Source organism: Pipistrellus kuhlii, unplaced genomic scaffold, assembly GCF_014108245.1.
Source record: "Pipistrellus kuhlii isolate mPipKuh1 unplaced genomic scaffold, mPipKuh1.p scaffold_m20_p_17, whole genome shotgun sequence".
NCBI lineage: Eukaryota > Metazoa > Chordata > Mammalia > Chiroptera > Vespertilionidae > Pipistrellus > Pipistrellus kuhlii.
Window position 1 is genome coordinate 12514458 of NW_023425482.1, and position 24880 is coordinate 12539337.

The 24880-nt window shown below is 49.0% G+C and overlaps 2 protein-coding genes across 3 annotated transcripts in view; one reads left to right on the forward strand and one right to left on the reverse strand.

Moving 5' to 3' along the window:
• MAF (MAF bZIP transcription factor) overlaps positions 1–10999 on the forward strand; it is a 343929-nt gene extending 332930 nt beyond the window's left edge. Inside the window, exons 3-4 of one of the 2 annotated variants that reach the window (XR_006741849.1) lie at positions 1267–5535; positions 5744–10999. The gene's annotated coding sequence lies outside the window, so the exon portion shown is untranslated. Of the gene's footprint in view, positions 1–1266 lie in introns of both variants that reach the window. The other variant, XM_036440622.2, reaches the window with a different exon arrangement.
• WWOX (WW domain containing oxidoreductase) overlaps positions 1472–24880 on the reverse strand; it is a 922226-nt gene continuing 898817 nt past the window's right edge. Inside the window, exon 9 of the mRNA XM_036440624.2 lies at positions 1472–2469. Coding sequence (XP_036296517.1) covers positions 2281–2469 — 189 coding nt within the window. The 3' untranslated portion in view covers positions 1472–2280. The remainder of the gene's footprint in view (positions 2470–24880) is intronic.

A 24880-nucleotide genomic window follows, 5' to 3' on the forward strand; every position in this document is an offset into this window, starting at 1 on the left:
ACTTGCCCAGGAAGGATACTTGGCATATTTCAAGAACACAGAGGCTGGAGTGACTCCATATATCAGGTGAAGAGAAAGTGTTATCACACAGGATCAGAGAGCAAAGTGAGGACCAGATTAAGAAAGAAACCCCAGGCTGTGCTAAAAATTTGCTCTTGACTCAGTGAGATGAGAAGTGGTGTCAGTGAGTGCTGGCTGTGCATGAGTAGTTCCCGGAAACTTCATGGCTTCACATAACAAGCTTTTACTTTTTGCCATTCTATGAGTTGCCCTGGCTGGGGCTGAACAGTCTGGGATGGCCTCGCCCCCATGTCTAATTGTGAACTTGGTGTCAGTTTGGGTAGCGACCAACTGTCTCTCATCATCCGGCAGGCTAGCTGGTGGTTGCCAGGTTCCAAAGAACAGCAAGAAAGGGCAATCCCTGGCCAAAACTGGTTTGGCTCAGTGGATAGAGCATCAACCTGTGGACTGAAAGGTCCTGGGCATGTACATTAGTGGTGGGCACATCCCCAATGGGAAGTGTGCAGGAGGCAGCTGATCAATGTTTCTCTCTTCCTCTGTAAAAAATCAATATATATATATATATATATATATATATATATATATATATATATATATATATATATATATATATATATTTTTTTTTTTTTTTTAAAGGGGAAAATCCCCAGTGCACAGGCACTTCTCCAACTGGACAAGGTAAGTCAGGCAGCCAAGGCCAGGATTAGTGTGGGAGACACCCAGTCACTGTGTGGACACTGGGAATGATAGTGGTCCCTTTTGCAGTCTACCTCAAAAGCATTGGAGGTTTTGGACCAGAGAAATGACATTATCTGATTCACAGCTTTAAAGGAGCTATGATATTAAGAACATTGTAAGGTTGAATATAGCCAGACCAGAGGAGGTATCCAGGTGATGGGCCACTGGAAAGCAATGGTGTTTGACTGGACTGGGCCACAGAGGCCCAGACGTTCATGATGTTGTGTAGCCTGAAGGTGCCATTACAGTATTTTAGCAAATGCATTTTCTCCATCCTGCCTAATTGGACCTTCTCAGAGCCCTGGAACAGCCTAGAAACCAGGGGTTAGTGAAAAGAACCCCAAAATGCTCACATTCTAATACATAAAAATATTCTCTAATGACCAAGAACTTGATAATTACAGGGGGAACAGACCACTGAGGACTGAATAACCCATGAAAAGTAATAACAGAACCTCTCTAGGTGAAGTGAAACAATAGTCATGTTTCTCTTTCTTTCTTCAACAGAAAGTATGATGCTGGCATGCTCATCGCGTGAGACACGGACCACCACAAAGCACAAAACAAACTCAGAGAAGAAACAAAGAAACAAGAACGGTGTATTCCTGGCGTCTACAAGAAGCGCTTTATTTTTCCTCTAGATTTCTTTTCTAAAAAACAAAAAACAAAAAACAAAACTAACATTTAAAGACACAAGACAGACTTCAGGTGATAACATTGGAGCATGCTCTTTTATTAAGCGTAGGATGGGAGGGAGGACAGGACTGGTGAGCAGGAGCCCGAGGAGCTGCTGAAACCGAGAATGAAGGAGGATAGGGACAGCTTTGCAGCCCACCCCATGATGATCCTGTAAATTCCTACAGACGCAATGCCTCCTCTCCTGCCTGGCAAGGTATCGGGGGATGCTTGGCAAAACGCATCTGCTATAACTGAATGTTTGTATAGTTTGGCAAGGGAGTCAAAGAACTAGTACCTTTGTGACTCGCAGCTCTGTCTATGCCACAGAATTCTCAGTGTCTCTCCATCTTCGCTGACGGGAACAAGGCTTGGGGGCCTCTGCCCAGGAGTTGCCAAGCCCACTTAGACTTGGTCAGAAAGAATGGAGTGATGATCTCCTGGATCGATGCAGAGGAGAAGGGTAAACACTCGCTTGTTCTTTCCTGAACAGAGAAAGCTCCGGTGGCAGTGAGGCTCTGGCTGTGCTGGTGGCTGGGTGGAACAGGTGAGAGACTGGTGCTTCTACAGTGAGACAGGCCACCACCAGGAAAGAAAAGGGACCCAAGCCTCGTTCAGCCCCAGAAGAGAGATACTGTCCTTTAACCCCTGGAATTAATTCCCTGCTTCCCGCTGGTATTTGACATTTTCCCATCTGCTGTGACTACTCTTACTTCCTTTGCTCTGGGGGATCAGTGTTGGAGAGACACGGAAAGGCCTGGATAATGAGTTGGGGGGCTCGGCATTGGCACTGACATGTGGACACACAGGGTGTGCGTGTGTTCCAATCGCCACCTGAGCTCCCGCTTAGCTGGCCTGGCCTCCGAGCGCCTCCTGGATCAGCCTCTCGCTGAGCGCCCACAGGGCCCGCGCGGTCTCCTCCCTCTGGGCCTCGGCGGAGGGCAGGCAGCGGCAGCAGTTGTTGAAGTACATCCCTCCCAGGCCCTCTAGCTCGGGGGCAGCAGCACAGTAGACGGTGGTGGCAGCTCCTTGTTGCTGGGGGGGAAAAAAGAAAAAAAAAAGACCTTAAGCAATTTAAGAAAAGAGGTGATGAGAAGACTTTCTTCTGACTGGAAATCTGCAAGCCTCGCTGCCACGTACACTTGTGCCTGAGCTCAGCCCAGGCCTGGAAGGTCGGAGGCGAGCAGCCTGAACAGCAAGCTCATAACCCTCTCTAAAGCTAGTGTGACCCTTTGCACCTCATATAGGAAAAGGCTTCAAAAATGAATATGCACATCCCTCATCGGACATCTCTCCCCAGCGAAGAGGAAACCATGGCACCTTTCTGCACACACAAGAAAACATCATCCAACCCCTTGACTTCTCAGTGCATACTGCATTTACACACCAAGATGTTTCCAGAACCGTCTGTCTGGATGGAACCAACCATTCTAATAATGGCCCATCAGGGAGAAACCCCATGCAGGACCGGTGCCAGCCCACTCCGGAACGCAAGTTGCAATGAGTGCTACGGACCGCTCTCCGTTCACCTCTGGCATAGCGCTGTGGCTAGGGCTGTGTGTGCAGGGAGGCTCCAGATCGTCCAGGCTAACAGGGTGCTGTCAGAGCTGCTGCAAAGAGGGCAAGAAATCACTTTGCTTTGCAAGCTATCATTAAAAATAATAGGCTGGTGCTCACAGGGAGACGCGGTAGGCATGGCTCTCGTTTAAAACCAATACAGTTTATCTGGCATCTTATGATTATTTATGTGCATCACAGCCCTGGTGGCATCAACTAATTATAGGCTGATAGAGAGGGGGGTTGTGGGAGAGGATGGAGGAAGGTAACATGGGATTAGGTCACAATTAGAAAGACATTAGGGACATTTGATTGAGGAGGAAATGGGTTGGTCCTCCCCCAAAGCTTACCCTTTTTCTGCTCCTCTATGGCTTAAATTGTGCCCCAAGCAAGGTGCTTAATGGAAACCATGCCCCACAAATGGTTTGGTTTACACTCACTACAACCATTGGGGGTCAAGGTCATTCTGAGGATCAGGGTCTTGAGATGTTCTAATTTTAGGAAAGTGCTACAAAACAGTCTTGGGTGGTGGTTTGGGGGGGAGCTTCCATGTCAATATCTGGTCATATCTAGTTCATGTGAAAACCCCATAGTCAAGTCAGTCAAGGGACATGGGTGTGGGGAGGGAGATGGGAGAGCCTTGAGTTCTGATCAGAGCAAGCTTCTTGATAGGCCAGGACAAGCCCCATTAGTTCAGAACTCGAACTCCTGACCTGGCTGAACTTAAATTGTAATTGGTTTGTTACTTCCCCAACCCCCTCCCCGGGCCCACTCCCCCAAAACAGCCAGCTACTTTCTTGGATTCAGCTCTTTCTTTTGAAATTGCTTTGGGTGGTGGCTCAAGTCTAATGGAAATAAGTTCATGTCATCCAAATTTTCTTTCACTGAATTACTCTTGCTAATAACACTCTGTTTAGCACCTGGCACATTTCTCTAAAGAATTCGAGAGGCTTATCTGATTCCTTGCACCTCCTGTGGGGGGAAGAAGTAAGCAAAGTGCCCCTAAAGACAAATTGAAGAATTGAGATGCTTGTCCCGCTAACTCAAGCCAAATATCCTTTTGGCCTCACTTCTTAGCAGAGTTCAGTTGGAGATGGTGTTTTGCATAATTTTCTGGATATGTATCTTAGATTTCCATTTTACTTCCCAGCTGCCAAAACCACCAGAGAGTGGTCAGGTGATTTACCATCAACTGTAAGGGATGAGAGAATCCAGCTCAGCCCCAGATCCAGGCTCTCCACCGAGCCTTGGAGCATCGGCATTTATAGAGCAGGACACACTGGCCTTTCAGAGTGCCTCCAATGGCGAGAAAAGGTGAAGTAGGCCACTTGGGAAAGCACAAAGCGGAATTCTTCCACACCCGGTGTAATATTTTGCCACTGTGACCTTCTAAAATGATATCAGGTTGCACCCTTGCATTGTTAGAGTGGTATTTTTGCAAAGAAATTCTGCACTTGCATTGATTCAGAATCGTGTTGATGAGGGAGCTGGGAGCATGCAATTTCCTTCCATGGAATCCGAGAGCAATTGCAATGACCTCAGTTCATATAAGCCTATGTTTGACCACCATGCTGAAAACCAGACATTTTAGAAAAGCCCAGTCTTGCATCAAGAGCTGGCTTTGAGTCTTTTGCTAGCAGGCTTGGGGGATGCACAATCTTAACTCCATCATGAGAGGTTCTGTGGAACCCAGGGATACCTGAAAGAATGGCCACTTTCTCCACTCGGAGATCAACCCCACATTGGGCAAAGTCTCCCTCTGATCCATGCCCAATTCAACTGGTACTCAGCTGACTTTCTTGCTGGACAGCTAAGTAGTAACAAGCTTTCAGGCCCAAGCTCACTACCCGTTTGGCTTCTGGGGGAATTCTCTTAGCTGCACCAGGGCAGCCTCTGAGTAACATCTTCATACGAGCAGATGTACCCACAGTTTCAGAACAAGTTCTAAGGTTTGGCTCATCAGCTGTTCGGTCTGCCTCATCAGGAGACTGAGCCAGTGAGGGGAATCTCATTAGTACATAGGCTGGGCTTGCTGATACAAGATCAAACATTTCTAAACTGATAAACACACATTTAAAAGGGCACTTTCATCACCGTCAAATGGCTCTCATGCCACTTTGGGGGGGGGGGGGGGGCGGGAATCAGTACCTAATTTAGAAATGATGAAAGTCACATAAAAGGAACAATGCTACTAACTTCATTATAAAACACCTGAAGCCACCAGATCTTGTGAGTTGTCACCACTGTTTACTGATCCATCGTGATAACAGCAACACCGTGACCTAAGAGCACTGACTGGAGCTGTGGGTCGCCCTCAATGATTTGTTAAGAACAATTTCTCAGAAGCCTGCTTATCATGGGAGCTGGGCGCAGCGGCTCCAGGCTCCATCCCTTAGAACTGGCGATGAGTTAAGGTGTGGCTGGCACAGGACAGAGTTTCTAGAAACCCTTAGAATCTCTAATCCTTCCTGAACGCCACTTGTGATCTGATCAAAGGTTTTCGAGCTGCCAGAAGAGAGCTGAGCCATCCATCTCTATAGTGTAGTGGTTGGCAAACTGTGGCTCTTGAGTTTATGCCGACCTCTGTCCTATAATTACCCTTTACCTCTGCACACAATATGCCACAATTGCCTAATTCTCAGTTTCCAACTACAAGGTAACATTTAGTCTAATCCAGTCGTTAGCAAACTCATTAGTCAACAGAGGGGCAAACTGCGGCTCATGAGCCGCAGTTTGCCGACCACTGCTATAGTGTATATAAAATCACCCAGGATTCTTGTGGGAATTAAGAGTATCTTGGTCATAAAGGTTCATCGTTCTCCTTCAGAAATCATTTGTCAGATTTGCATCCCTGTCTCCAGCTCAGGAAGGTAGACTTAGAAAGTAGTTGCTGTTTATTTCTAGCTGAGGCCCTGAGACCTAACTTACCCATCCTTTCCTAACCCTTTGTCGGGATGAAAATGTTAAGTAGCCGCTTTTCATCAACATTTATTTGATGACTGCTAGCCAGCAATTTGTAGCTGTCAGCATGGAATCAAAATGAATATTGACTCTTTTAAAGGAAGGGGTACAGAGGTTTCTAATAAACAATATATGGTTAAGGAAAAACCACCCACATATCAATATTTGTAATGCATTGGTTAGTACTCTGACCACCCACATATTGATATTGGTAATGCATTGGTTAGTGTTCTAATATAACTCATGTTTTAATAAGGACACATATTACACAATTACTGTTTAGTTTTCAAGTTTCTCTAATTTAAAATGCATGCTTATTTAAAAGAGAGTAGATTCCTATCTTAAAGTAGAGTTAACTACAAGATGTATAAAAAATAGTCACTGTCACAGAATATCTATCTATAGTCAATGATTCTGAAAGTAAATGTTCTAAGATTGCTTTATCACAGACCTACAGCTATCAGGAGATTGCACAGAAAATGCTGAATGAATGGACTTTTGCAGCCAGTACAGATGTGTAAGGGGACTGAGACGGCTTGGAATCCCACGGGCAGGAAGGAGAGGCCTTGGGAAGAGAGCAGTGGTCACTGTGCTGAATTCCCAGGACAAAGAGGTGATGTGAAGTGAGCAGGTGCCTCTTCCTATCCTCAGAGCTTTCTCTGTTCCTCATCTGGGGTCTGTTAGGCAAGACAGACCCTTCCCAAAGGCAAAAATCAGCCGCCTTTTCAGTGGCCCCGTGAATACACAGGATCCCCTACCGCAGAGCGCTGGAGTGAGACTGTCAGTGGAATGACTGTCTGCCCCCACAGCCCCTGCCTTTCCTGCTTTCCAGTAGCACCCTGGTGGGGGGGTTCTGCCATTTGCCTGGACAGTGCAGCACAGGCTTCGAATTCATCCCTGGATATAGGTCTGTTCCTCCAGAACAAGAGCAGCTGAAACCTCTGATTTTAAAGACAAACAAAAGCAAGTTGCTCCGAAAGGTTACGAGTCCCTGTTGACCGAGAGCAATCTAAGCTGACAGAGGTGCCATGGATTGTGTTCGTTGTTAGGGCAATGCAGTGCACACAGGAAGAAGGCTCCCAGGCCTCCCCGTTAGCAAGGCTGTGGCCACTGAGCGGCCCTCTGCCTCCACTGGGATGCTGCTGTCACTGAACAGACCAAGGTCATGGAGTAAGTGCTAACCAATCAACCCGCCAACTTGCCCCAAAAGAATGGGAGAAGAAGAGAACAGAGAAGTCTACTGGAAGGACTCTTCCCTCCACGTGGTCCTGCTTTTCCTGAGGCTTGTTGCAAATGAGGCCCATTCATGAGGTAGCATCTATGAAGAGCTGATGATTCTTTGGGCAGGCATCATGGGGAGAGCTTGTAAGCACCACATTCTCACCCCACACAAGGGGTGATTGGATCCCCATGTGTGGAGAGGCCACCTTAGTGTCAGAGGTCAAAAGCAACTTATCCCAAGTCACTCTGATACCACATAAAGGGCCCTCCCCAGAATGCAGACACCCGGCCATAGAAACTTCCTGCCAAACGTGATACAGCTGTTTGCATATTGCCGACCCCCGTTCTGTGTCCCCATGTGGCCGAAGCTTCCTGTCCGTGCCCGGCCACAGAGCGACACCCTGGCACGGCCTGGAATGAAGCGTGGGGCTTGCCCTGAGTTCACCTGAGAAATGTTGAAAGGAGATTTTCCCATTGTTGATTTAGTCCGTGAGCTAAACTGAAATTCTATCCATTTGGATGAACAGAAGTGAGGATTCAGCGAAACCTCAGAAGATCTGATAGCAAATGACCCTTAACGCAACGGTCACCTGGCTCAGCACGCCACCTCCAGGTGCCAGGCTGGCCCAGCTAAGGGACCTTGTCTGGGATGGGACACTTTGTTCAACACCTAAACCGAACCACCAGCAAAACCAGAGAAACGGAACCAATCCCCACCGTGTAAACCTGTGTCTGTGTAATGTGAGCGAGGCCTTTTGGAGGATAATAGCTGACAGGTTAGGTCAGGTTTGCAGGCAAACTCTGTTCCAGGCCCCCCCTTTCCCCCAATTAATTCCTACAAAGTAATTCCCACGAACTCCTAACCAGTGACTCCTACAAAGGCTTCACACAGTCAGGCTCGGGTACAGGCAGATACCTCCTGTGGGCATGGACGCAGACCTGTCCTGAAGCTTGCAGGGGTTTTGCTCACCGCTACTCTTAGCAGTTATTATAGAAGGGAAATACACTCAACTTCTCAAACTGAAAAAGCAGAGACCAGGAAAGTGGGTACTGTTGTTAACAGTGGGAGCTTTAGGATTCTGAGAGAAGGTCCTGGAGACTGACAGCCCTAGCCTCACAGAAAAGATGTGCCAGCACCATGGACTTTGACAATGTGTTTGCATATTGACCTCTTGGTAAGTTTCTTTGCTAAAAACAGGTTCACACCCGTGAAAAAGGCTCAGAAGTTCCTTTTCAGTTGACTGTCTCTCCCACTGTGTGCCCAGGGACACAGTCTATGAAAAGACGCGACAGAAGTTGTTCGCTGAGGGGGAGCTGAGCAATGGGCTAACCCCCGCCATCTCGAGATGCACTTGGTCCACGACCCACGATTGCAAAGGGCATCTGGAGTGGAATGTTTGAAGGGAAATGAAGGTGACACAGCTTTCACGGGCCTCCGTTTGGGGAGAATCTCAGAGGTGACACGGAGCCTTTCTCATTTGCATCCCAAATAGTGAGCCCAAACCCAAGTGAGGGGACAAGGACCATTCTTCCTGACAGAAGACGTGACTTTCTAGCAAGCTCCCTACGGGGTTTTCAGAGATTGGTTTCAAGACCGGGACAGAATGACTTGCAAAGGCAGGAGTGTTGCTGTTATTTCTCTGAGAAATATTTGCAGAAAAAAGCCCAGAAGTGATGCTGGATGGAAACTTGGAAATTATTCTTTTTTTAAAGCAAAAGAATATATTTGTCTTTGCTAGCCTTAAGTTGGGGAAGGAAGCGGTAGTCCATCCGTACCATCCAGGGAGGTCCAAAGCCATATTTACTTTGGGAAGGTCGGGCGGGGAGGGGTTTCCACTCCAGCGGGATTCAAGGGCAGGGTGACCTTGGTAAGCTTTCAGGACCTGTGTTTTGAGTTCCATGAACTGTTCTGAACTTCCCCTTGAAATAAACGAGGCCCCTTTCATACCTCCTCCCTGTCCCAGAGTCCTCGCCATCTATGGGTCTGTGAAAGATTCATGTCTTGTCCCAAAAGAATGGAAGTGTGCAGTTTGGAATGACGTCATCTCTCTGGGACCTGCTGCTGCTGCTGTGAGACTAACACACTCTGAATGAGGGAAGGAGAAAGAGGGGGCCTAGGGTCCAGGCCAGGCGGGCGATGTTCCTCATGCACATCCCACCTTCATTTGTATCTGCCAAACACATTCTGGAACAGACTGGCCCAAGAGGTGGTCTCATCACAACTGAGAAATGTGAACTGTGTCTCATTTTGTTGACCCAGTTCCCTGGGCATCCCCTGCCAGTGCTCTCTGGAATACCCATGTTACTCAAAGCACAGCTGCTTTTCAATGGGTTTTCTCTTCCTGGGACGGAACACTGCATTGGGCTATCCATTCTCCCACGGGTTGGTTTGCAACAGCGGAGCAGAAGAGCCATAGAAACCGACCACCGAAATATGCCTCATCCTTTGACACCGGACGAAGCTGATGGCCTTTTACGGATATGTGCCCATGGGGCCACCTCAAAGCTGGTGCCAAAGGATCACCTGCGTGTTTATAAGCGGTAAAAGAAGATTTCGCTTGTGTTCCTTTGCAACAGTTTACATTCTTACTCGATGTTTTTAACCTCAGTGATAGCTAGCTCTGTACAATGTAGATAATGGATGCCTCTGTATTGGCCGTGTACACTGATAGAAACCTTTGACATGATTGCCAGGCAGAATTAATGGGTTCAGTTCTAATATCAAAGGCTGTCTTCAGAGTAGCGGTGAAACAAAAATATCTCCCCTCTGCTCACAGTCATTCCCGCCCAGTCGGCCTGGAAAGCCAAGAGCATACTGTTCTGTGAGCAGGCAACACTTCCGGGCAAACCCCAGACAAGCTGTTTGTTAAGATGGACAGTTCACTTACACCTAGGCCACAGGCATAGCCTACAACATAGACTGAAAAGGCATGCGGGCAGGGGCGGCGAATAAAACCCACAGGGTGCTCCAGTGGGGCCACATCACGGTAAGAACATAACTCTTAACTCAGTCACCCAGAAACAAATGCGGGAATAGACTTTGCAGCGATTCAGATCTCAGAGACAGACCCCAAGACCGGCCCCACCATTTCAAGTCACGCACAACTGCATTAGGTCTGCGCATGCACTTTCATAGGGAGCTCACGCGAACAGATCATTTCTCAGGCGCGGAGACGCTGGCCTTGTTAATATTTCATTTAGAACATACTGTGGAGAGTGTCTCATTTATACGACTTCCATAATTAATGGTGATAGCTTAGGCACTGCCTCTACACAGAGAGATCTCGTCACAGTGGTCGATGGGTAATGAGAAACAATAGATATTTCATTCACCAGCAGCTTGTTGCTAGTTAGTAGGAAATGATCGTGTGCTGTGTTGCTTTAATTGCCAGGGTACATAATTCTGCCTGGGTGTTAGCATTTTAAAGCACTCGATGCAAATAGACTAGAAACAAAACAGAGTTTACCTTGATTATGTAACACCTTAGCATAGAAAGTTACACAGGTATGTTTTTTTTTTAATTGCATTTTATCATGCAAATATCTAACTATGCATGTACTGACGACTCATCTACTGTATTTTAGGAAATACAATTAGGCCGCCTTTCTCTTCTCCTATGTAGACTGTAAATACCTAGATCTTTCTCTTGTTTCCCTATGTAAATATATGTAAATATTAACAAGCCATGCATGCTGATATCCTAGATGATTTCAGGTAATTTTATAATCTGCAGGCATGTACTTGAACTGGTTTGTTAAAAGGAAAAAAACACAAAACCTCGCAAACTCTTTAAAGCTGAATAGGAATTAAAGGTTTCTTCCTAGACTGTGGTGGCTTCTTTTGCTTGCTGTCTCATCCCTGAACCCACTTCCCCTCGGCCTCTCTGGCCTTCTCCAGAAGAGACACCTGGGCAGGCTTGGGGCCGGGACAGTGGCTGAACCACGTGGCTTGGGTCTTTATACACTTCCCTTGAGTTTTCTAAAGAATCTCTAGAATCCTAGAAAGGCATCTTTGGATTTTTCTAGCAAAAGGATTTGGAGTAGAAAGCATTCATGTTCATCATTCTCATAGGTGCTTTACATCCCAAAACCCTATGAGAGAACCCTGTCCTTCCTACAACAAAGAAGCACAAATGAGTCACAGCAAGATCAGCATCTGCCCAGCGTGACAAACGATTAAATGCCTCCAAAATCCCAATTCGTACCCAGGCTCAGTCAACTTTCCTGCAAAGGGTAAGAGAGGAAATATTTAAGGTCCTGCAGGCCATACAGTCTCTGTCACAACTGCTCAAATCCACCATTGTTGTGAAAAAGGCTGTAGATACATATGCAAATGAACATGGTTCCAATAAAACTTTATTTACAAAGTGGGCCGTGAGCCAGATTTGGCCTACAGGCCTCAGTTTGCCAACCTCTGCTCCACACCCTGGGCAAGCTCAGCTGCTCTTCAGCAGACCGTTAACACTTCCCTTTTGAGTATGTGTTCGATGGACGGGGGAATCGTGTGATCAATTGAAAATTCTCCACCTCTTCCCCGCAGGTGGCTACACTATTTGCAGAAGTCATAAAATATAAGGAAGTGAGCAAAAATGAAGTCCCGTGAGCTTATAAATCAAGTTGTCTTCCTCAGACAAATCTCATTGCCAGGTTTCAATTTAGCTATCTTTTGTTTTCATAAGTGGAGATGGAGACAAAAGTATGAAAGACTAAGGTTTAAAAAAAAGAAAAAAGAAAGAACTCAGTGACACTCAGTCTTCAGTGAGGGGAAGGAGGCTATTACCTCAGGTCTCTATGGAAACCAAGCATCATACCAACTTTTTAATGGTTGGAAAACAACACTTGTGTTTGAAGATTTTTTTTCTAAGTATGATGCTTCCATGTAAATGCATTAATTGACAGTTTCCTTCGGGACTTTTTATTGAAGTTTCCAAACTTAATTTGATGGCACAAGGAACTCTCCGGAGCCCTTGAAGAATGCTGAAAGTTAGGTCCTTAGAAAAGTGAGCCGGCTCTGGCTCTGTGTGCACATCCAACCCCATTCTCCCGCAGAGCCAGCGAAGAACCAGCCTCACTCCCTGTAGTTTTCCATTTAAAGAGCCCTCGGCGTGCACTGTGGGATCGGAGGGACCCCTTCTCACCCCTATTGAACAAGAATCAATATCACCTCTCAGTCCTGGAGGGAACTGAGGAGAAGGGGCAGGAAGAGGAGGGAGCTGCAGGCTTTGCAGACTTGGCGGCAGTGTAGGGTGGTGGAAAAAGCCAGGGAGCTGAAGCTAGAGGTACCTGAACTTGAATCCTGACTTTGACACACAGCAGCTCTGTGACCAGTCACCAAGCCTCTGTTTCCTCATCAATGAAATGGGCATAACAGCCCATTCATGGGACTTTGGGCAGGATCAGTACTAACATTTGGTCATTTCCTGAATACACAGACACTGGTTCAAAGATAGCTACAATTTTGCTTATTAAAAGTTAAAGAAGGAAGCACACAGATCAAAATCTTTCTCCTCCATGACAGAGACTTAACAGCAAAGAGGGTGGGGGTAGATTGCTGCTTTCTAGGCAAGAAATTCATGACAGTTACCCCTCCCACCAAGTCTCACCCAGCATCTCAGGGTGCCATGCTGGGCATGAATGACCTGCTTACAGTCTCTTGTCAGACACTCTCCTGCTAGCTGACTCATCCCCCCTTTGCCTTCAAGCTGGAAGCCTGCATGTCATCCACCTTTTTGCCCTCTCTAGACTCTAGAGACTCACCTGTCGCCTGGCCCAGCACCTTGCCTTTTACAGGATGGCTCAGCCCAGGAGCAGCCTTATCACAGCCGCCACTGCCCAGTTCTTTAATTATCTCCTTTCCGAGCCCATCCCCAGTCCTCCCATCTGGGCCGGAGTGTGAGACACACAGCTGCCTTAGGAAGTCTGCCCAGTCCAACAGGCACAGCCAACAACAAAACTAATAACGAGGCTGGTGATGGTCCGGTACGTGCCAAGGACCTCTTACTTCCGATTCTTACAACAACCTCAGGAGGAGACGGAGGCTGAAGGAGGCAAAGTAACTCACGGCCATGTATGTCCCTGGGACGGGCTAGAGCAAAGACCCAAACCGAGTCGGTCTCTGTTCAAAGCCCATGTTCTTGGTGATAGGTAATGCTCTCTCTGAGCCCACATCCAGGTGCCTCGATGGCTGTGGTCGGCAAACTGAGGCTCTTTGGCCCCTTAAGTGTGGCTCTTCCACAAAACACCACGGCCTGCGTGAGTCTATTTTGAAGAAGTGGCGTTAGAAGTTCAAGTTTTAAAAATTTGGCTCTCAAAAGAAATTTCAATCATTGTACTGTTGATATTTGGCTCTGTTGACTAATGAGTTTGCTGACCACTGCTCTATGGCATCCTGAACTTGTGCATAAATGAGGAAATGTAGGCCCATGAGTCTGTGTCCATACTCTTTCTCTGGGCGATTTGATCCCCCTGCTGGCCGCGCCCCTGCTCACAGAGCCTGAGGGGCCTTCCTCCTCCTCTCCAAGCCCACTCCTTCCCCTCAGATGGTGGGTAGTGGGTCTGAGGGTGCCATTGCTGCCTGCATGTGACTTTGGAGAGCACCTCAGGAGGGTCTGAGAGCCACCCCTGCCGTCTGCCTCTCATGCAGGGAGGCTGGCAGGATCGGGTTCCTGGCCCATCTGGTCGCAACCCCCAGGGCGGGCTCCTGTCTGGCCAAATGCAGTTGGAACTCTCCGGCCCTCACAGAGCAGAGAAGTGCTGAGCTCAGGACACCAGGTTACCAGGAACACCTGACTCTGCCTTTTTCCGCCCCCGCTGTCTGCCACACCTGGTAGCACTCATCCTCTCGCAGTGTCTGGCTGTAAAAAGGAAGGCAAACGGATACGCTCGTAGCTCCCAGGCAGGATGTCAGAGAGGATACAAGCTAGCTGTGCAGCCGGCCCTCAGGTAGGCAAGGTGGTTGAAGATCTGTCCGCTCTGCCTGTGCCCTCTGGGTCCCATTGCGTGACATCACAAGACAGCCCCCTCAATGCAGGATTCCCACGTGGGGCCTGGATACCTTCCGTGGTACACTCTGGATGCCAAGCCCTGAAGTGTTTGCTGAATTCCTCCAATAACCTTGTGCAGATATTATCATCCCCATTTTACTTACAGGGAAACTGAGGCTCACACAGGTGAAATGACTAAGTAATAAATTATCAAATAATTCTTGTGTGTTGAGTTCTGATTATGTGGCACCTGTCTAGGCTAAGGGACTGATGTGCCTTTACAGCCACTGGTGAGGGTCACCCTGTACCAGACCCTTTTTGAGGCCCTTGACATCCACTCTCCCCACTTATGGGCAGGAGCTAAAGCCCAGAGAGGCAGAGGTCAAAGAGCAAGTGGCCGAGTTATGAGCTGGACTCCATCCCTCGGGCTGTAGACCCCCACTCTTAGCAACGGCTCCAGGATCGATGGGAAGGTGCTCACTGTCCGAGTCAAGTGGGAGCACTACCCTTCCACAGGCCAAGGTTTTGCACCCTCCTCACAGTAGATCTTTGTGCAGCAATAAGGAGCTAACCTTTTCCCCGAGCATCCCAGGCTTACAGTAACTGTTTTACGGGTTCTCTCTCATTTATGCTGCTCCCAGCTGGAAAGATAAGGAATTCAAGGTGCAGAAAGATGAAGCATTGCCCCAGGTCACACAGCCAGTGGGTGGGGAGCTGGCATCTGAACCTGGGTTGTCCATGCCGCTAACCCCTTTGCTGGATGGCATCTTGAGCCACAGAAGTCAGATTCCCCCCCAATGACATTTGTTATGTACCCAGTGGCAGGAGGAGCGTCTCCAGTGAGATGCTCTGCAGGGCATTGGACTCTCAAGTGTGATGCTAACACTGAGGTGGAAGCCAGGGATTCCACTTCCATGAGAGAATCCTAAGGGAGCGAGCCCATTGGTTACTTCGAGTCTATGATCAGAGGGTGGGGCGAGTCCCATGAAGGAGCAATCTCTTATTAAAAGGGTAACCTCTCGTATTAAAAGAATAACCTTTTAATAAGAAAAAAAGGGGAGGCGTTAACTGCCCTTACTTGTTTTTAATATTTACTCTAAGGCTGTTGCTTATTCCCTAGATTTTGGTAAAGGACCAATTGATTTAAACTGTTTTACATACAAGGCCAGATCCATAACTGCCCCAGATTTCAGGACCACTTAATCCTTCCCTAGAGGCTGAGAAGCATCACTTCCTGGTAATTGGAAAGCCAGAGCTTCAGATTCACGACCACAGTATCTCCAGGGTCCATGTACCAACCACTTTCCATCATCATGGTGAGATGTGCCTCATCCATTGTCTAGGGTGTTCATGTTTTCATTATAATGAGTAGAAGAATTGGGGGGGGGGGGAAACACAAATGAACAGCCAACCTATCGGTTTGGTCTGGTATTACAAAATTGCCTTGCTAAACCAATACAAAATCTCAGTTTACCATCCCTTTGTGGGGATGTGCAGAATAGGCAAATTAAAATCAACTTTTCCATGAATTGTTTTGCCTTGCTTAAATAACGCATCATTGAAAAACAGGATTTGTGACAGTGGCATATTGGTAAGTGCTTAACAGCTGGCTCACTGGAACATGGAGGAGAGGGGAAGCCTTGATTTGTACTGTCTGCCAAATCCTGTGGTGTAAATACTCTCAACATGACCAGCAGAGTGCAGAGATGGGAAGAGAGCCACACAATTAGCTCTTGAAAGCTGGTGTAATTCTGCTCCAGACCTCAATGAGCTGATGGCCTATGGAACACAGTAGTAGGAATTGTTTGAGGAAGATCATGAGACATGACAAAAACAGGTCAGGAATTCAGGGTCATCATACCATGGAGACAATGTGAGAAAGTATGAACCCAAACCAGTATGGGTAGCTGGGGGCCAGAGTGACAAAGACTTATGACTTTTAGGTATTATTATGTTGGTCCCTTAACCTAAAAGCTGATTCCACTCAGGTGGCTCCCCAGGCCCTATCCTACCTAATAAAAGAGTGATATGCAAATTAACCATCACTCCGCTCAAGCCACGCCCATAAGCCAATCAGAGCGAGTATGCAAATTAATCCCAACCAAGATGGCTGCAGGCACAGAGAGCAGTTGAGAGGCTTAGGTTGGCCCAGCAATGGAAGCCAAGTTTTCCACATACCCTTCCCAGCCTAGGCCTCCACTCAAGGATACAAAGTTTCAATTATATAAGATACATGAACCCCAACAGAAATGGCTAAAGGCCACAGAGTGAGCAGGGGGCTTGACTCTGCTCCAGGCTACAAAGTTTCAATTGTAGAAGGTAAATAAATTCCAGATACCAGGACCTCCACTTGGGTCCCCAGGGGGTGTGGCCGGCCTGCAAACCACCACAGGCCCCTCGCCCAGGCTGTCCCACACCCCAAGGGAACCCCCACCCTGATCTGGGACATCCTTCAGGGCAAAACAGCTGGCCCCTACCCATGCACCAGGCCTCTATCCTATCTAATAAAAGAGTAATATGCAGATTGACCGTCACTCCAAGACACAAGATGGCTGCTCCCATGTGGTCAAAGATCCTGCCCCCATGTGGACACAAGATGACCACCACAAGATGGCCAGCAGGGGAGGGCTGTTGAGAGGGACCAGGTCTGCAAGGGAGGACAGTTGGAGGTGATCAACCCTGCAGGAGAGGGCAGTTAGGGGTGACCAGGCCAGCAGAGGAGGGAAGTTGGGGGCAAACAAGCTGGCAGAGGACCAGTTAGACATCAATCAGGCTGGCATGGGAGTGGTTAGGGGGGTTATCAGGCTGGCAGGCAGATGTGGTTAGGGGCAATCACAAAGGCAGGCAGGCAAGCAGTTGGAAGCCAGCAGTCTTGGATTGTGAGAAGGGTGTCCGACTCTCTGTTTAGACCCGATCCCACTGGGATCGGGTCTAAACGGGCAGTTTAACATTCCTCAAGGGGTCCCAGATTGATGAGGGTACAGGCTGGGCTGAGGGACACCCTCCCACCCCATGCATGAATTTCATGCACCGGGCCTCTAGTATAACCATAGTTATCAACAGGTATTCAGTAATGAGTCCCTAACATCATTTCAGAAACTCTGCAACATCATCTTATTTACTATTGCAATAATTCTACAAGGCAGACAAGAACGCCATGGTAGTGATGAGGAGGCTGAGGTTCAAGGAGATGGAACCTGTTCAAGGTTACACGAAGCTCTGGCAATGCAGCGCCAGGGCCTGCTCCCAGTCTGCCTGATGCCAGGCCTCACTGTTTCCCAGGCTCTCTAGGAATTCAGCATCCTTGAAAACACCACATTTGTTGCCTTGGATCCTTTCTACCACAAGTGAAATGCACATATTGTAACAAACACATCCATCTCCCCAACCAAATGCTTCCCATTGAGCGATACAGGACTGGAGACCCTGTGGGATTGTGGGTGAGAACAGGAGGGAGGGAAGGAGGCTGGGTAGGTAGGGAACCAGGGAGAAGAGAGGACAGGGCCGACATGGGACACCGAACTACTATTTTTCAGGTATTGCTGGGAGCTAGGCACACATACACTCGGAATTTACTCCAATTGCCCAACACTGCGCGCCTGTGAGCAGAGATAACCCTCTGGGTATTCCAAACAGGTAAGGGCCGGCATTCTGAAGCCGAAGGCCCCTGGGGCCGGCCTGTCCACGCACAGGAGGGGAGAGGAGGATGCTGTCTGCTCACGCTGCACTTCTGTAACCATCAAAGGTGCCAAACCCTCAAGCTGCCTTTGTTTTGTCACTTCCTCAAATAAAAGCACAAACAGGTTCCCGCGACCACACTGCATGAGAAGAGTTCACCCTAGAACCCAAGGATCCTGGTGGCCCCACTTCCGAAAAGATTATTTTAAAATATATATGTTTTATTGATTTTTACAGAGAGGAAAGGGGATGGATAGAGAGCTAGAAACATCGATGGGAGAGAAACATCGACCTGCTGCCTCCTGCACACCCCACCAGGGATATGCTCACAACCAATGTACATGCCCCTGACTGGAATTCAACCTGGGACCTTTCAGTCCTCAGACTGATGCTCTATCTCACTAAGCCAAACCGGTTTCAGCTAAAAGAGTATTTTAAGCAAAGATATCTTCACCATCTGAGCACTCCAGATCATCCCCAGATGTGAGAAATAGCACTTGCAAATAAGAGAAACCACTGACATAGGAAAGAAAAGAAAAGAAAAAAAAAGTGGGATTTTCTTTCCCTTCCCAACTGAAATTTCTGCCTCGGGAACATCTAGAATCTAGATTCTAGATTCTAGAATGTCACGTTAAGCCTATCAGCTGATTCCACTCTGGGAATCCATGTGCTACCACCTAGATTGTCCCCCCAAACAGCCCTCTCCAATCTGACTTCAACATTATCCTGCTCAGTGCTGGCTCCTTGGCAGGGGCAAGTTCCTAGCCTGAGCTGGATGGCTGCCTCTCCAGCTCCCTCCTCTCCTGTCCTCCCTCCCTCCCTGCACCCCAGCCACATGGATGGACTCTCATTAGGGAGTTGTGGCCTCGAAGCCAGCCCAGGGCACTGGGTGGCAGAGTGGGGGTGGGGGGCACTGTGGGGAGCTGCCCAGATCTCCATCTGGACAAGGAGGAGCTCATTCCTCAGCTGCTGGGCTGCTGTTTGCTGAAGGCAGAGTCCTTCCTCAGGAGCTGCCCTCCGCTTAAAGGAGCTGCCTTGCCCACGGACACCCGCCAGGAGGCAGCCCACATCAGTGCCCACCTGACCTCTTTGGAGGTCATCTTGGAGGGTCACTCTGGCTTCAGTCTCTTCAGACTGAAGTGCCTGCTGCTCCCACCCATAGCTCAGCCCTCCTGCCTGCCCCTCCTGCAGGCTCAGATCGAGAGAACTCCCCAGGAACCCGTGTGCCCACTGGGCCACAGAGCCTGCAGCCTGGACCCCGACCTACAGCCTGGACCCTGACCTACTGCTAGTGGCTGGGTGACTTTGAGAACCACTCAACCACTCTGAGCCAGTGTCCGCACCTGCAAACTTGAGGCAGCAGAGCACGGAGGGGAAGTCTGAGAGCTCACTAGACTAAGTACTTCAGACGCCGGCAGGGAACCCGAGGGGCCCAGTAGGCAGCAGCGGTGAAGGTGGCAGCAGAAGCGGTGCGGGCTCAGGCTGCTAGCCCCTCTCTGCCTGCCTCACCCTCTCTCAGCCTTCAGCTGGGGGTATGACATGCCTCTCTTTCCCCCCAAATAAGCACAGACTCTGGGAGGGCTTCTGGTTAGACATATGGATTCAATTCAGGCATTTCTGTCTACACTCCCTCCAGAAAGGCCTTTAAAGAAAGTGTAATAAAAAGGAAAAACTCGGTGATGGAGGAACAACAGCAGACATGCAGGGAAGCAGACGGAGGGGAGAGAGCTCTGACTCAGCAGAGGGAGGCCTGCCCTGAGCCCACTCCCAACAGAACTCAGGACCGGAAGGAGGGGACCGAGGTTGGGGCCAAAAGAGGAGCATCACCAAGGCTCGGAGATACTGCCTGTGAGGCCTGAGCAGGGCTCTCACGTGGGCAGCCATTCGTGAAACAGCCAAGTTCACTGCCAAGTTCAGATGTCAACTCCCCTGGGAGTTTATAAGAGAAGCCTCTCCTCACATCATGCCCGGCCTGAATCTAGCGTGTAGCTGGGGGTGTGCTGTTAGGCTAGGACCCCTCTGAGAGGGGCTGCTGGCACCCCGCCCAGCGCCTGGTAGCTAGAGAGTGTTTCTAAAGAGATGAGTGAATGCCTGATCGAATACCCTAGCAGGACAAAGAAAAATGTGTCAATCAGACTCAGTTGCTGCAGAAACAAAATGACTGGTCAAGTGATTTTCTTTCCAAATTATTGTTGGTGTGGTTTTGACATGGTTGTTTTCAGCAAGTTATGACTCATATTGAAGCTACATTTATATTATGCCTATTATATGCTAGACACTGATCTAAGCTTGATCTCTCCTCTCTTTTTCTCGCCCCCCCCCCCCCCCCGCCCCTGCTCATACACACAGAGTCCTCACAAGAACCCCATGGAATAGATTTGCTTTTAATCTCCTTAGTTTACAGAAAACTGAGACAGAAAGTTTAAGGAACTTGCTGAAGTCTACACAATCAGTAAGTGGCCGAGCTGGATTCGAACTCATGCCCTGAGACTTCAAAGGCCATACTTAGCACAGAAGGCGGGGAGCTGAAGTCCTGGGGAGCTGTCTCTTGTTCCTGAACTTGCTTTCTGTGAGGCTCCGGGTCCATGGGGGTAGCTGCTGTCTACAGACGCTTTGGGGTAAAGAGCAAATGGGCTCAGGAAGGCTACCCAGAGAGTGAATCCAGGAGAGGAGACGCACTCTCAAAGAAGGCCCGAGCACTGATATCTCCTCCTGCCAATGAGCCAAGCGGCTGGGAGCCCTGCCTCTCTGCAAGCCCTGAGGACACCTCAGAGCCTGGTCCTGGAGAAGCGGGCTGTTTCAGGAAAGAACAGACCAGAACCACATCCACAGGAGTTATGTGTGGGGGTGGGAGGGGGGTTAATAGGGGGGAAACGGTGAAGCAGGCCAGGTGAGCTCAGGCACAGGATTTATAAGGTAAAGCAAACTCCTGACCCTGATTCAGCTGCACCCCCCCCCCCCCACCCCTCAAATCCCACCCCTTTTAGAGGTCAGACTTTGCAGGCCTCCGAATACCCTGTCTTTGCTCAAAGAGGAAACTTGCCTTCTGTGCTTACCTATTCATAGGGTCCCACCTGGGTTGCTAGCTGGCTAAGCGGCTGTAATACAGAAAGGGGGTGGGAGGTCGGTCTGCAGTATTTTAAGAAGCAGAATGAAAAGCATGCCTTATCTACAGAGAGACCACACCGGCTGTTACTTATTACCTCTAATTTGTTGGCTGCTAATCACCTCTCATAATCTGAGTTCCACTGAAGTGGGAAACAGAGGGGGCCATCTGTAAAGACAAGGCCCACCACCAAAGCTTTTTTTTTTTTTTTTCTTTTTTTCATCGGGCCTCTTCCTCACTGGAGTTTCAGCAAGACAAAACAGGAAGAACAGGAGGAATGGTGGAGGCAGGTCTACTTAGCTCCAGGCAACACAGTTCTGAGAGGCTGGGAGCTCCCGTTACCCAGTGCTGTGTTCTCAGGTCAGCCCTCAGGGGCACTTATCTGATCCTCCTCTTCCGCAGCCCCAGTAGGGCTTGAGGATGCAGACACGGTAGAATGAACTTTATTCTGTCCCGTTCCAGAGCCTGTGCTTTTTACTCCATCTTGTAAGATCCCAGCAGAAAGCACCAGAAAGAGAACACTCTCTATTGAGGATGGGAAGCTTTTGCCTTGACTCTGGGCCAGTGACAGCTGAAAACTGACAACTCTTTGATGATTTACAGCCATGGAGACCGACTGTAATCAACTATTCAGGACCAAAGTGAAGTAGCAGAAAGGTGTGAATGTTGGGGGTGGGGTGTCAAGGAGTAAAAGGGGACCTTCTCCTAATTCACCTTCTCCCCAGGAACTGCTGACCTTAGTGGCTGGTCCTCCACCTCAGTCCTGCAGCCACGTGAAGAAACTGGAGCTCAGAGAGGTTAAGCAACTTGCCCACAGACACACAGCCAGAAAGTGGCCCAGTTGGGATTCAAATGTGGAAAGGGATAGGTGGGCTCCGAAGCCCATGTTCTCCTCCCCATTTTTGTCTCTCTCACAGTGAGAATAAGCCATGAGGGTGGACCCCACAGAGGAAATAGAAAATAGAGGGGGGAAAATATTTTTTGTAAATGAAACAAGGCTGCCCTCCTCAACATGGTGCCATGTTGACCAGCTTTGGTGTTGCTTCTGAGACACCTTGCTCCCTCCAGAGAAATCTCCCCACACTGAACCTTGCCCTGGTCAATAGAGACCTCAGCAGGGACGACCCCACATCTCTTTCAGCTGTCAAATCACTACGTAATAGATGAGGCCAAAATACCTAACAGGCAATAAGCTACTTGGAAAAGACAGTATTCACACACATCTCCCCAGCATTAGCACTGGGCCTGACATTAATCATGTGATGAATGAATGAATGAATGACAGAATGAGGAACCAAACGTCGTTTGACGCACTTTTTTGCCCCACCTCACACCAAAGGGAGGCATGTTGTGGAGCCGACTTGCTGCTGGTTGCCCAGGCTTTAAGAATATGCACATCCCTTATGGGAACTGGCAGGAGCATCCTCAGGCCTGAGAGCAGGCACCCTGCCCACCTAATAGTACATGAGGTGCTAACTGCATTATCTGGAAATACCCGGTGACTAATTCCCAGCCCTTATCTGGAGGAGAAGAAAATTGTCTCCAGCGCGAATGCCCCAGATTCCTGGTCAGTTTATGTAAGGAGTTCCAAGCGATTGCGGCATTTTAAGCCATTTTTAGCTTAAATCACCTGATGGGTGGCGAGCCCAGGAAACCTGATCTCTGGCTCCCTTTCACTCCCTGTTTTTCCACTAATTTTGTTTAAACTACTTACTGCGCCCGAGTACCTATCCACTGATGAGCAGGCGTACAAGAACACATCCCCTCACTCATTTTTTTTTTTTTAAGGGGGATGATTTATTTAGTGGATTTTCCAGCATCATCTCCCTCCACTCCAATGGCGTAATAGAGCCAGTGTCCGCACCTGGTGACAGAAGTGGCTGGGTACTCCCCTTCACGACCTATCCGGTGGCTTTAGATCACATGTGTCAAACACAAGGCCCGCGGGCCAAATCCGTCCCGCCAGGCCTTGCAATGTGGCCCGCACCGCGCTGTCATCACTGCACTCCGCTGCGTTTCCATCACAATGACAGTTTATGATTGTTCAGTAAACCATTCGGCCCTCGATTTAGGCTGGATTTTAGATTTTGGCCCCTTCTCTGATTGAGTTCGACACCCCTACTTTAGATTGACAGCCTTTCTCCCCAGCCCAAACAGGGTTTGATAGACACTGTCTCCAAATCATGTCGCAAGTGATCCTCAGAGACTGAGCAAAAAAGGAGCTTCCACCACCTTTGTCCAGCGAGAGGTGAAAACTGGGCTTTTAATAAAGTAGCCAAGGAGGCCAGGAGGCCTTTCCTTTGCACAGTTATAGTTACTTTTATTGTAAATCTCTCTCTCTCTCTCCCCCCGTCTCTCTTTCTCTCTCTCTCTCTCTCTCACACACACACACACACACACACAAGAACCAAGATGGCAACATAAGTAAATGCTGGTACTCACCACTTCCAATAACCACATCAAAATTACAACTAGAGCACAGAACAACCATTATTCTGAACCGCCTGAAAGCTGGCTGAATGAAAGCCCTCCAAACAGAGGAGAAAGCACGCTGACACGGTAGGAGGGCAGAGGCGCAGAACAGGCCAGGCACACAGGTGCTGCTTTTTAATCAGGAGGAATACAGTCTCTGCGGAGTTCTTCCTCTTCCCTCCCCCATCCCTGCCTGCCCCTGTGAGGAGCAAGGGGTCCCAAACCCCCAGCCCAGGGTTCCAGAGCAAGGAAGAGACGTCCCCACACTTAAGGCTGTGAAAACCAGGGACTGTGGCTGAGGGACACCCAGGCTTTCTTTTAAGGGGCTGGCGCACAAACTTACTTGGACTCCATCCCTCTGAGCTCTAGTGCCTGGCGGCTTTGCGGGACTGGACCATACAGAGAGGAACTGGATTGTCTGGCATTATCGCAGGAACTCGGAGGGGCAGCCTTCCCAGCTAGGTGTGCTTACAGGAGTCATTGTTGCTGTGCTGGGACCTCTCCTGCCGCAGAGCTGACCAGCAGCCATAGCTGAGTCCCCATCAGCAGAGCCCACACTGTTTGCTCTGCCCTAGTGATTCCCTGAGACCCCGCCCCATCCAATTTAGAGCCCCACCCTAACTGTTTGCAGCAGCTTTTCCAAATGAACAGCCTATCCTGGCTCAAGCTTCAGACTTTGCTAGAAGCTCTCAAACAGGCTACAACTGGTGTCAGTGTGCCCCAAACCTCTCAATAAAAGGCCCAAGACCCTAGCACAAGCACCAGCCTGCCTTGCCTCACAGCTGGGCCTCGCCTGGGTCTTTCTTCGCCCAATACAAATCACAGCCTCTAGATCTCTCTGTAAACCCCAGCCCCCGCCCCCACCCCCACCCCCGTGGCCCCAGGCAGTGGCTGACTTTGCACCTTCCTGGGACCCTAGGGCCAGTGCACCTAGTGGACAGCTACAGACCACAGCAGATTGTAACTCTACACGTTCACAAGCGACATGCTCAAGGGGAAGGCTCAGTGAGCACCAAAGCCCCACTGAAGCAAGTCCTGCGCCATAGGGATGCCTCCTGCACAGCAGCTCTCTCACTGTAGTCGCAGCTGGTCCTCACAACCTATTGGCTGGAGATCAATTCCTCCCAGTGACGCCAACAGCAATTAAGGCTCAAGGACAAGACTGTGGGCACACAGCCCACACAGGGACACACTTAGAGTGCCCAGCTCTGGTGACTGGGAAGGCTGAGCCCTGGGCCCAACAGAATACATACTACAACGCCACACTACCAATTCCAGGAGACATAGCAGCTCTGCCTAATGCATAGAAACAAACATAGGGATGCAACCAAAATGTGGAGACAAAGAAACACGTCCCAAATGAAAGAAATAGAAGCAAGCAAAGTACTGCATACAGAGTTCAAAACAATGGTTCTAAGGTAACTCAAGGATCTCCATGAGACTTTCAAGGATCTTAGTGAGAATGGCA